Source organism: Giraffa tippelskirchi, chromosome 8, assembly GCF_054371585.1.
Source record: "Giraffa tippelskirchi isolate mGirTip1 chromosome 8, T2T-mGirTip1v1.2.pri, whole genome shotgun sequence".
NCBI lineage: Eukaryota > Metazoa > Chordata > Mammalia > Artiodactyla > Giraffidae > Giraffa > Giraffa tippelskirchi.
This window is the reverse complement of record NC_137282.1, coordinates 57941995-57954674: the sequence shown is the minus strand read 5'-3', so window position 1 is coordinate 57954674 and position 12680 is coordinate 57941995. Positions and strand designations below refer to the sequence as shown.

Below are 12680 nucleotides of genomic sequence, written 5' to 3'. Positions count from 1 at the left end.
CGAGCTCCCTCCACCCCAGGCTGACTCCCAGCCTGCTCACCCTACTCTGCCCCTTGAATCCCCCGCACCCTCCCTGGGGTGTAATAAACCAGGTGTGGAGGGAGCCGTCTCGTCCATGGAGCACCCCCATCCTTAGAAGAAGGTCTGGCCTGTCGTGTAGACTTGATGAATCTGGGAAGACTTGATGAGTGAACGCACGAGTGAATCTGTCCTTGAAAATTAGTATTTTCTTCCCTTTTTCGTCTGGGGGTTCCTAGAAGTCCATCTTATCAAGACTAACACTGGTAGTCTGTGTTCCCCAGCCTTGTTTAAGTTTTGTCAGCTTGACTTGTTAGCTAGTAAAGCAACATATTGAAGTATGTTAAAGCCGTAGCATTTTTATTGTCAGATAAACAGGTGAATATTGATATAGGCATGCAGGTACTACCAGAAGTTGCAATATGAAATAGTAAAGCTGGTCTTATTGGATGTGTCTCATTGGTGCAAGTTCTGTAAAGGTGGTATTTTTCCAGAGTTGGTTTTTATGTTCCCCCCGCAGGTATCCACAGGTCTCTCTTCAGTCAAGGTTTCTTTAAGCATCGTTTTGTAGTAAACGTGTTACTGGCTGTTTTCTCGTAGGGGGCTTGTTTGAATACATATCTGCGGCCAACTACTTTGGAGAAGTCGTGGAGTGGTGCGGATACGCCCTCGCCAGCTGGTCCATTCAGGGCTGGGCTTTCGCTGTGTTCACCTTCTGTGTCCTGTTCACCAGGGCTCAGCAACATCACAAGTACGTTTGAAAACACGTTCGGCATTTTTAATTTGTTCTTGGATCTCCGTAGAGCAATTCTCAGGTTAGATTTTAGAAACATTCATATTAATTTGTCAAATCCCAGTTTATACTAGGCTTTAGCTAAACAAAGGGGCTTTCCTGGTTGGCTCATACATTAGAGAATTTGCCTGCAATTCAAGAGAGCTGGCTTTGATCCCTGGGTCAGGAAGATCCCCTGGAGGAGGAAATGGCAACCCACTTCAGTATTCTTGCCTGGAGAATTCCATGGAGAGAGAGGCGTGGCAGGCTACAGTCCATCAGGTCACAAAGAGTCGGACACGACTGAGTAACTAACACTTTTAGCTACATTAAAACAGAAAAACACAAATATCCAAAGAAATGGCAAGCTGTATCGGAGCCTGGTGGGCTGCCGTCTGTGGGGTTGCACAGAGTCGGACACAACTGAAGTGACTTAGCAGCAGCAGCAGCAGCCTAGCTGTAATCGTCAGGCATGTGTCAGCATCCTTGTTTGCTTCACCCTGTTCTGAGCATCTTTGATATTCCATGGCTGGGCTCCATGGTCAAGTTAAATGTCTGGCAGGTGATTCAGGGTCTGCTGTGGACTCTCCCATGACAATGGGGGACGCTGACCGGACAGCAGCAGTTGGAAGAGTCAGCATCGTGTCCTGGCAGAGTCCCGTCCCGTAGGTGTGCCCCACCACCCAGGCCTGGGGTCCCCATGGGCTCCAGGTTACCATACCCCAAAATCACATCATTTCACATCATTTTCCAGAGTGAGGGGCCTCGGCCTTTCTCACATCCCCAAAAAGGCCTGTGATGCATTGGACCATCAACATAAAGAACAAAAGGTGTTAAAGGTGAAGTGATCTTGAAGGGCATTTGCCTGGTCTAACAGGTGGGAAACAGGCTCGGGGAACAAAGCCTCAGGCAGGTTGGAAGTCACGTGTCCTGTGACGGGAGGGCTCCCAGACTGGCTCAGAATCGGGATGGTCCCCCTGATGCCACAGCAATGCTGAAAGTGTGGTGTGTGTTGGATTGTGTCCTGACCCTGGACATGGAGTCTGTGCAGATGGGGCTGGTTCAGATGAGGTGGCGCTGGAGTCGGGCCCGAGGACTGGTGTCCTTATGAAGAAGGGGAATCTGGACACAGAGGAGAGACAGCCAGCAAGGCACCCAGAGGCTGCCAGAAGCTGGGAGAGGCAGGATGGACCATCCCCTGGAGCCCAGGAGGGAGCGTGTTCCTGCCCACACCCGTATGGCAGGCTTCTGGCTGCCTGGCAGTGAGAGAAGAAGTGCTGTCATTTCAGGCCCCAGGTTTGTGGTTCTGTGTTGCAGCAGCCCCGGGAAGCTGACACGCCAGCCCTTCTGGGAAGCAGCCAGCCCTTCTGGGATGCAGCGTCCAAGGGGCCGTGAGCACAGGTGGGGAGTCTGAGATGTTTGGTCTTCTCTGCTGATTGATCCCTGCCATCTCAGGCCTGCGAAACACTTTGCCCAAAACCAGAAAGATCCATGCTCTCCACAGACCTGGCTGAAACCATATGTTATCAGCTCTTTAGACTAAAAATATCTAATGTCTTAGAAAATAAATTTAAAAAAAAATTGATTCATGGAACAACAGTGTATTTCATAAGACTTTGATAAAGATCTGTGATTTGTTTATGCTTGGAAAGTGTTTCCTCACCCTTCAGTGACCCGTCCCTGGCAGAGGAAGGCTTCTGGAAGAGAGATTGGGAACACAAAGCTTTTCATGAGCTAGAAACACACAGACACGCAAACGGTTACAGGGTTATTCCACATTCAGCAGAAAGGCAATGAGACGTCAGTTCAGCCTTGACAGTAATAAATTCAAGACAAAGAAGTGATATCCAGCCCTGGTCAGTGTCACATAAGCTTTAATTCTAGGGGTAGAAAAATGAACGAGAAAAGTAATAGAAATATGCTGCTTGTCCTTTTAAAAGTGTCTATGGCTGGATGAATCACAAGCTGGAATCAAAATTGCCGGGAGAAGTATCAACAGCCTCAGATATGCGGATGTTACCATTCTAATGGAAGGAAGTGAAGAGGAACTAAAGAGCCTCTTGATGAGGGTGAAAGAGGAGAGTGAAAAAGCTGGCTTAAAACTCAACATTCAGAAAACTAAGATTGTGGCAGCCTGTCCCATCAGTTCATGGCAAATATTAGGGGGAAAACTGGAAGCAGTGACAGACTTTATTTTCTTGAGCTCCAAAATCACTGTGAACAGTTACTGCAGCCATGAAATTCAAAGACCCTTGCTCCTTGGAAGGAAAGCTATGACAAACCTGGACAGTGTATTAAAAGCAGAAATATTACTTTGCTGACAGAGTTCTGTATAGTCAAAGCTGTGATTTTTCCAGTAGTCATGAACAGATGTGAGAGTTGGACCATAAAGAAAGCTAAGCACCAAAGAATTGATGCTTTTGAACTGTGGTGCTGGAGAAGACTCTGGAGAGTCCCTTGGACTGCAAGGAGATCCAACCAGTCCATCCTAAAGGAGATCAGCCCTGGGTGTTCACTGGAAGGACTGATGCTGAAGCTACAGCTCCAATACTTTGGCCTCCTGATGCAAAGAGCCAACTCTTTGGAAAAGACTCTGATACTAGGAAAGATTAAGGGCAAGAGGTGAAGGGGGTGATTGAGAATGAGATGGTTGGATGGCATCACCGACTCAATGGATATGAGTTGAGCAAACTCCAGGTGATAGTGAAGGCCTGGCATGCGGCCGTGCATGGGGTCACAAAGAATCAGACACAACTGAGCGACTGAAAAACAACAAGAAAACACATATATAAAGTGTATATATGTATATGCTGTGCAGCATGAGCAACTTTAGGGGATCGTAGTTCTCTGACCAGGACTCAAACCCGTGCCCCCTGCAGCGCAAGCACAGAATGTTAACCATTGGACCGCTGGAAGGCTCCTTTTAAGCAGGGCCCCAACCTCTGGGATCTGATGCCTGATGATCTGAGATGGAGCTGATGTAGTAATAAAAGAAGTAAAGTACACAATGCATATAATGTGCTTGAAGCATCCTGAAACCATTCCCCCGACCTGGTCTGTGGACAAACCGTCTTCCATGACATCAGTCCCTAGTGCCAAAAAGGTTGGCGACCTCTGCTTTGAAGTCTTTTCTTGAGGTGGATTTGAGGTCTCAGGGGTTAAACAAAGTAGAACAGTTTCCTGGACTGCACAGTGCTCGGAGCTGTCCCGAGGGCTGCGCGGGTGAGGCTGTCCTTGTTGACTTTGGACTGCCGCTGGCCTTCACTCTTGCCCTTCCGAGGCCACTGTCCCCAGTCCCCGGGCAGGGTCAGGAGAAGGACTCACCTCCTGGCCTGGTGTCTGCCCTGCTGACCCGTGGGAGGCTCTTAGGAACCAGCTGGTTCATGTCCTGTATCCCGAGCAGGATGTCTTAGTCCGTTCAGGCTGCTGTAACAAATATGCCATAAACCAGGGCCTTATAAACAAGAGACATCTATTTCTCCCAGTTCTGGAGGCAGCAAATCTGAGATCCGGATGCCACCAGCAGGCCCAGTTCTGGGGGAGGCCTTCAGCTGGGTCGTGGATGGTGCCTACTTACTGAAAACTCACAAGGTGGGAAGAGTGAGGGGCCCTGGGGCCCCTTTAATGAGGGCACAGACTCCATTCTTGAGGCTCCACCCTCATTCCCTCCCGAAGGCCTCACCTCCTGATACTATCAGCCCCTTGGGCCTTAGGTTTTTAACACGGCTTCGCAGAGTTCACATTCAAACCGTAGCGCAGGCCTTTGTGAGTCAGCACATGGACTGTGCACGCACTCAGCACCGCTGCTGTGTCGAACCCCTCTTGTCTCCAGGCACATCGCTGATCTGGAAGTCCATGGTTGCTGTGGTCTCCCAGGTGGCTCAAGTGGTAAAGAGTCCACCTGCCAATGCAGAGATGCAAGAGATGTGGATTTGATCCGTGGGTCGGGAAGATGCCCTGGAGAAGGAAATGGCAACCCACTCCAGTATTCCTGCCTGGGAAATCCCATGGACAGGGGAGCCTGGTGGGCCACAGGCCACAGAGTCACAAAGAGTCCAGCATGACTGAGCGTGCACACACAGACACACATGTCAGGGGAGGTGACCACCTCCTCGGGTTGCTTCTCTTGATGTGTCTTTCGGGGATACAGAGGAGCACATGAAAGTACCACGCAGTCTTCCACGTCACGACTCTGTGTGGATGACAGTGTTGAATTTATCTAAAATCAACAGGATTTTACTGACTCATTTCCAGGTTGTTGTCTTCATATATTTCTGCCGTCTTTGTAACAAACACATATATTTCTGCCATCTTTGAAAATATTAGCTAATCATTTTCCATCATTGTTTTCAGTCTGTTTGACATTTATTGTGCTTAGGGAAACTCCCTTTTTCCATCTATTTCTCCATTTTGTCCAATTGTTTTTTCATTCTCACTCCATCTACTTGGCTGCAACCCTTTCCACAATGAATGAGTGTGCCTTGGTTGACTTCATTTATAATCAAAACTGGAAATGCCTGTTTGTTTGAGTGGAGGGCCACATTATGAACAACCCTGTTGCGTGTTCTTAGATTTGTTTGAGAGTTGCCCGGCCCGTCGCTGCGTGCTCTTGCCACAGACCCTGGGTTTGAGCCCTAGCTCTCCTCCGAGGACTGGAGAAAACTCTCAGGGTCACTAAACCATAGTCAGGACACACCTGCTCGGTTCCGCTCCCTTCCCCCAGTCTGTCTGCTTCTGGGGTCTGCTAAGGTAGCCCCCCAGTCTCCTGATCAGTGTTTATCACATGCCTGTAACTTTCACTGCCGATATAAAGGTGAATTATAGGTGTCACGTCTTCTCATATCATGCTGTACCATCAGATGTGTTTAGATATTCATGATACTGACAAAGTCAAGCTGTGTACCTGAGATGCCAGAATTTTTATTACTCTTTTTTGATTGGAGTATGTTTCCTTATCAATGCTGTGTTCATTTCTACTGTTTTATTACTACTTTTGAAAAGGTCAGGATCCCTTTATGAGGAGAAATTGTCCATTTTGTTAGCATCTGGTTAAAAGTTTCAGTGAGAAAAGTAACTTTTTTCATGTATTTTTTTTTGTCTTGTTTCAGGTGGTACCATGAGAAATTTGAAGATTATCCAAAATTCAGAAAAATCATGATTCCGTTTTTGGTTTAAGTTTGTCATCAGTGGAATTATCTTTGACTTGAAGCTTTTCGATGATGTTTCTCTCAGGACCATATAATGAACCATATAATGAATCAGTTCATATAATGAACTGATGTCTCTGTAATTTTTCTGGTACTTCATCTTTTTTAAGATTTGCTCTAGGATTTTTTTTCCCTGGCAAATGTATAAGCTGCCTAATAGCAGTCTAATCAAACTGAGATCATAGATTGAAGTATGACGCTACACAGCAACCAGGTCAGGAATCTGAACTCCTCTGATTTGGGGTCTACCTCCGTGGATTGGAACTTGGTGGCTCAAATGGCAAAGAATCCGCCTGCAATGCGGGACCTGGGTTCAGTCCGTGGGTTGGGAACATCCCCTGGCCAAGGGCATGGCAACCCACTCCAGTATTCTTGCCTGGAGAATTCTATGGACAGAGGAGCCTGGTGGGCTACAGTCCATGGGGTTGCAGAGAGTCGGACACGACTGAGCAACTAACACTTTCACTTTTCGCTTTCACTTTCCATGAACTGAAACATTCCTGTACCTGTTAACCTCTACAGCATGAGTTTAAGGTCAAAGGTGACATCCTCCTCTCCCCCGCCCCGGAGGCATGTTCTGTCTTTATGTCCCTCCTCCCGCCAGGTCGGACAGTTCTGCATACCCACAGCCTCTCACAACTGGTACTGGGCGGGCAGAGAAGTTGGGCCTGGAGAAAGGCCCAGTGGAGGCCAGTACCAAAGGCCGCTGGCACCCACTTCAGCCTGGTCCACCAGGTGACCTCACTGGAGACAGGGTGCCAGGGGCCTTCTTCAGGAGCAGGCTGCTGGATCCCCCACAGGAGGACTTCCGCCTGGCCCTCGGCTGGGGGGCATGAAGGTGCCCCAGGGCAGCCCTCTCATCGGGCCCCTCACCAGAAGCTGCTGGCCTGGGATGGCTTTTCTTCCTCCTTTGAGGTAGAATTAGAATTTTTTCAGACACTTTTTTTTTTTTAAAAGTACTTCTCAAGATTGCATACCTGCAACTTGAGGCAGAATTTCTTATTTTCGATGCTCCGAACTCTACGGAGATCAGTGGCAGTAATAACATTTACTAGGTATTGCCGGATATGTCAAAGGAGCCTCCCCTTTGGAAGGCTGCTGAGTGCTGTGAAATGTAGTGAACACAGGGTGAAGACCCCCCTCCTCTCCTCTGTTGCTGCCGCACTTGCAGAGCTGGGAACTGGAATGGGTGAGTGGAGAGAGTTCCTGTTCGCTTACTATCGCTAACCATGCTGAGTGACGGGGGACTCCATGACGCACGACATTGTGTCTTATGTATTCTTCAGCTGCCGCCTCCAGGCAGGGAGCTCCCCCTCTGGCCCTTGCCCTCCGGGCCCCTGGGCACCCCATCGGATCAGCACCCTCCCTCCCCTTCTCCTGGTTCACCCTCCCAACCAGGGGCTCCCTCCCCACAAGTTTTCATGTAGAAACTGTATTCTCGGCGTTAGTGGTTTAAACAGTCTCTTAGGGTTTTAGAAAAGCTTTTCCTGATGTGGTTGTCCCTCATTTTAACTAAAACTGGAATGCTCTTTTCTGACTGACTGACTACTTGAAACCATAAAACAGTAAATATTTAGAATGTCATCTGGAAAACTCAGAAATCTGAGCAAGCCTCAACTGATTTGGGCCCTGGGTTCTGGAGGGCGTACCTGGCCAGAAAGAGGCTTGTCTGAGAGTCAGAGAGGCCCACTGGGAATTCTGCGTCTGTTGGTGCTCCTTTTTTGAGTGACCAGAATTTGGGGTTCAGTGGGGATTTGACGCACAGTTCCTGGTTCACTGGCACGCTCTGGCTCTGTGATTGACACAGGAAGAGATCTTGGTCTGTCTCGTCTGCCTGTCTTCCATTTACCAGACACTGTAACGTAGCAAATTATGACAGTTCGTTATTGTGTTCATTCTAAAAATAAAGGAGATTAATAAAATTACCGTTAAAGGCTCCATCATTTTGTTCCTCCTCTGTGTGGACAATTCTTGACACTAGAAGTTCAGGTGGTAACATGACTTTCAGCCCTGAAATCTCCTTTCCACTCATATTAGCGTTGTGTGTGTGTGTGTGTGTGTGTGTGTGTGTGTGTGTGTCTGTGTTAGTCGCTCAGTCGTGTCTGAGTGTGTGTGTGTGTGTGTGTGTGTGTGTCTGTCTGTCTGTCTGTCTGTCTGTCTGTCTGTGTTAGTCGCTCAGTCGTGTCTGACTCTTTGCGACACTATGGACTGTAGCCTGCCAGGCTCCTCTGTCCATGGGATTCTCCAAGCAAGAATACTGGAGTGGGTCGCCGTTCCCTTTTCCCTATCCCGGTCGGGGATCTTCCCGACCCAGAATCGACTCTAGCCTCCTGCATTGCAGGCAGATTCTTTACAGTATGAGACGCCAGTTAAGCCTTTACATTTCATAGTGCCCAATATTTTCTGTCTCGTGGTAGAGCTGTGTAACATTATTTATATAACTTTTATGCATTTCTGCTAGGGTTATTTTTAGATATTTTATTCTTTCTTGTGAATGAGACTATGTCCCCAAATACATTTTATAACCAGGATGAATGAAAGCTATTCACAGTGATAAAGAATTTACCTGCTAATGCAGGAGACACAGGAGACTCACGTTCAATCCATGGGAAGGGAAGATCCCCTGGAGAAAGGAATGGCTACCCACTCCAGTATTCATGTCTGGAGAATCTCGTGGACTGAGGAGCCTGGTGAGCTGTAGTCCATGGGGTCACAAAGAGTTGAACATGACTGAGCACACACACCCACACATTGATGCTTCTATATTTGTCACATCCAGCCATGCTTCTTGTTTAGTTGCTAAGTCATGTTGGACTCTTGGTGACCCCATAAGACTGCAGCACTGCAGACTTCCCTGTCCTTCACTGTCTCCTGGAGTTTGCTCAGTCTCACCTAAGCATGCTGCTAAGATTATTTTATGAATTCCAGCTTTTTGTTGTTACTCTCAGGTTCTGCAGCTTTGCAACATACCATTCTCAGATACCTTCACTAGTTCTTCTTCTGCAATATTTGAAGCTGTTGGTATTGTTGTTGTCCGCTGCTTATATTAGCAAGCAATTCAAGAGCAGGATTAAATAATAGAGGTGATTGCTATGATTCTTGCATAATCTTAACAGGAATGCCTAACTCAAAATTATTATTTTGATCACTTTTATTTTCTTGTGTGGTTATTGTTCTGTTTTTTGCTTTAGCCATTGGAATCATGTCTTCGCTGTTTTTGTGAATTTTCTGTTTATTAAGATTTTCAAATTCACCTCATACAGATGAAAAAGGAAGACAAAGATTTCCCAGCAGGTGTAGAGGAGATGACAGACTAGGACTAGGTTCACTTGGACATTCTGATCTTGTAGTTATTCATTAGTTACTCTCAATGCTTATCTTTTTTGTTTGTTTATTTTACTCTAACTTTTAAATTTTTATGTATTTATTTATTCTTGGTTGTGCTGGGTGTCTAGCTGCAGCGTGCAGTCTTTCCCTAGCTGCAATGCACAGTTCTCATTACAGTGGCCTCTCTCGTTGGGGAGCAGGGGCTCTAGGCTCTCTGGCTTCAGTAGCTGTGAGGCACGGATGTGGAATCTTCCCAGACCAGGATCGAACCAGTGTCCCCCGCATTGCAAGGCAAATTCTTAACCACTAGACTGTCATGGAAGCCCTGATCTAAATGTTTTTAGAAAACTAGTCTTTTTGTTTGCAGTGGTACCTTTTACTTTTCAACCATTTAGGGGGATCTTATTTAATCATTTTTTTTTGTTCTTTTCCCGTGTGTGGGTGTACTGGAGATTATTATCTGTGATTTCTCCTTTGAGGAATTTGAATTTTCCTTTGTAGCCTCAAACCTTTTTTATAAAATACAACACCATTTTAAAAGTTGGTGCTGTTTGTTCTGTAGTTAATTCAGATATAGTATTTATACTGTTAACATTCTCTGTAACCTTTTCTTCCAGATCACATTTTCATTTTACTTCAAACAGTTTTTGCTCTGTGTTTTGATGCTGTTGTTTTTCACAGTTTTCCACTCTATAATCTATACCTGTTATCAATATAAGATAATCTCCCTGCCAAATGCTTTTTTGCCTTAACTCTACTTTGATACAAAGATTGCCACAAAGCTCTTTTTGTTGATAAGTTCGTCTGGCATTTCTTTGCCTGTCTCCTCATTCCAAGTTTTTAAAATCTTTTGTTTTAGTTATCTTCACCAACCTAACAAATGGACTTTGCCACTGAAAGCTCAAATTCTACTAAGTGAAATGTTCTTTTACACTGAAATGTTCTGTCTTTTATCATATTTTATGCTTTTATTACTTGTTTGCAGCTTCTTTTGTTTACTTTCTATAGTGATCTGGAAAGAAGAGTTCCTTTTTTTTCAGCATCGTTAGGAATGGTTTCGGGCTTCCCTGGTAGCTCAACAGGTAGAGAATCTGCCTGCAATGCAGGAGACACAGGAGATTCAGGTTCAATCCCTGGGTCAAGAAGATCCCCTGGAGGAGGAAATGGCAACCCACTCCAGCATTCTTGCCTAGAAAGTTCCATGGACAGAGGAGCCTGGCAGGGTACAATCCAAAGGGTCACAGAGAGCTGTACACGACTGAGCACTAAGCGTCCAAGGAATGGTTTTATATTTTTAGGACTACAGTTAGAAGTTCCCAGTTAAATATGATAAGCTGAACATACGCTTTTATTTCCCTCTGCCGCATCTTGACCCCCGTTACAATCCCTGTGAAGGAGTTTAAGGGTTGGGGTTGGCCCCGCCAGGAGAATGACACTGAGTCATTGCAGCATTTCCACAGCACATGTGGGAATGGAGACAGGTAGAGTTGGGCAGAGGTGCTATGATGTGCATGCGTGCTCAGTCACTTCAGTCCGACTCTGCGACCCCATGGCCTGTAGCCTGCCAGGCTCCTCTGTCCATGGAGATTCTCCAGGTAAGAATACTGGAGTAGGTTGCCATGCCCTCCTCCAGGAGATCTTCCCAACCTAGGGATCGAACTCACGTCTCTCACATCTGCATTGGCAGGTGGGTTCTTTACCACTCAAGCCACCTGGGGCTGTGATGGTGGTCGTCCCTGAATGCCAGAGCTGATGGGAGGGTAGAGGGCTAACTGAACAGAACAGGTAACAGTGCCTGCTCCCCCTGCTCCCCATAAAGAGGACACAAAGCCCAGAAATCAGTTCTGTGTCCATCCCCGGGGAGAAGCGTGGTGGGGGCAGGGCTGGGAGGCCTCTCCAGGGAGAGCCGGAGTGAATAGATGCTGGCATCCTAGGAAAGAAGGCCTCCACGCTTCGGTCTTCAGGAACCATCCCGTGTAGTGTGGTGGTTGTCACCTGCCTTGGGCTGCATGGGAACCTGCGTGGGGTGGAATTGCCCCGTAGTGACAGCTCCTGCTCTGCTTTTCGAGTGCTTTTTTAAAGGTGTGAACTGATGACCAAGAATCACCGGATACTTTTCTAAAGTCCCTGTCATGAAAAGCAAATGGCTCTGGAGAAAACCTCATTGTGGGAACAAATAATTGTGACATCTGGGCAACTCAGCATGCACACGTGAGTGGACACACATGGGACAGTTATCATGCACTGAAATACGACGCAGCGACGTGAAGGAGTGGGTGGCTGATGGAGGCTTACAAGCCACAATCAATGGACGTTTTATATCAGATATATCAAGACCCGGAGAAGGAAATGGCAACCCACTCCGGTACTCTTGCCTGGAAACTCCCATGGACAGAGGAGCCTGGTGGGCTGCAGTCCATGGGGTCGCGAAGAGTCGGACACGACTGAGCGACTTCACTTTCACTTTTCACTTTCATGCATTGGAGAAGGAAATGGCAACCCACTCCAGTGTTCTTGCCTGGAGAATACCAGGGATGGGGGAGCCTGTTAGGCTGCCGTCTTTGGGGTCGCACAGAGTCGGACACGACTGAAGTGACTTAGCAGCAGCAGTAGCAGCATGTCAAGACCTCTCAAATCTCAATAATAAATATTTTAAATATTTTTTAATGGGCAGAAGATTTGAATGGTCACTTCACCAAAGAATACATATAAATGGCAAAACGCACATGCAAAAATGCTTACCATCTTGCGTCACTAGGGAAACACCAGTCAAGCCGCAATGAGATACCACTACCCATCTCTTGGAATATCTGAAATTAAAAACAATGACCAACCAAGGCTTGGCAAGGATGTGGAGGCCCAGGAACCCTCACAAACTGCTAGTGGGAATGGGGGATGGTCTAACCACCTTGGGAAGCACTGTGACAGCTTGTTAAAAAGTTAAACATACGCTTCCTATATGACTCAAACAGTTCACTCCTAGGCATTTACTTGAGAAATAAAAGTATATATCTATACAAAAACTTTTACATGAATGTCCACAGCAGTTTTATTTATAATAGCCAAAAACTAGAAACAATCCAATTGTCCAGCAAGAGATGAATGGTTTAGACATATTGTTGTGTGTCCATACAATGGATGACTACCCTGTACTAAAAAGGAGTAAGGTATGAATCTCCACAACAACATGAATACATCTCAGAACCATTTTGCTGGCTGAAAGAAGCCAGTTAATGAATGCCAACTGCGTTGTGTGCAGATAAACATTTGCCTGGGAATGCAGGCAGGAGGGATGGGGTCTTACAAAAGGGCATAAGGAAACCTTTGGGGTTGATGGACATTATTTTGGTTGTGTG

At 46.6% G+C, this 12680-nt stretch overlaps 1 protein-coding gene across 4 annotated transcripts in view; it reads left to right on the top strand.

Moving 5' to 3' along the window:
- The window catches only part of SRD5A1 (steroid 5 alpha-reductase 1), a 55038-nt gene that overhangs the window by 30204 nt on the left and 12154 nt on the right, over positions 1-12680 (top strand). For 3 of the 4 annotated variants that reach the window (XM_081520979.1, XM_081520978.1, XM_081520975.1), the window contains 2 exons: positions 619-769; positions 5899-7919. In XM_081520979.1, the coding sequence (XP_081377105.1) occupies positions 619-769; positions 5899-5965 (218 nt within the window). In that variant the 3' untranslated portion in view covers positions 5966-7919. Of the gene's footprint in view, positions 1-618; positions 770-5898; positions 7920-12680 lie in introns of those variants that run through there. The other variant, XM_081520977.1, reaches the window with a different exon arrangement.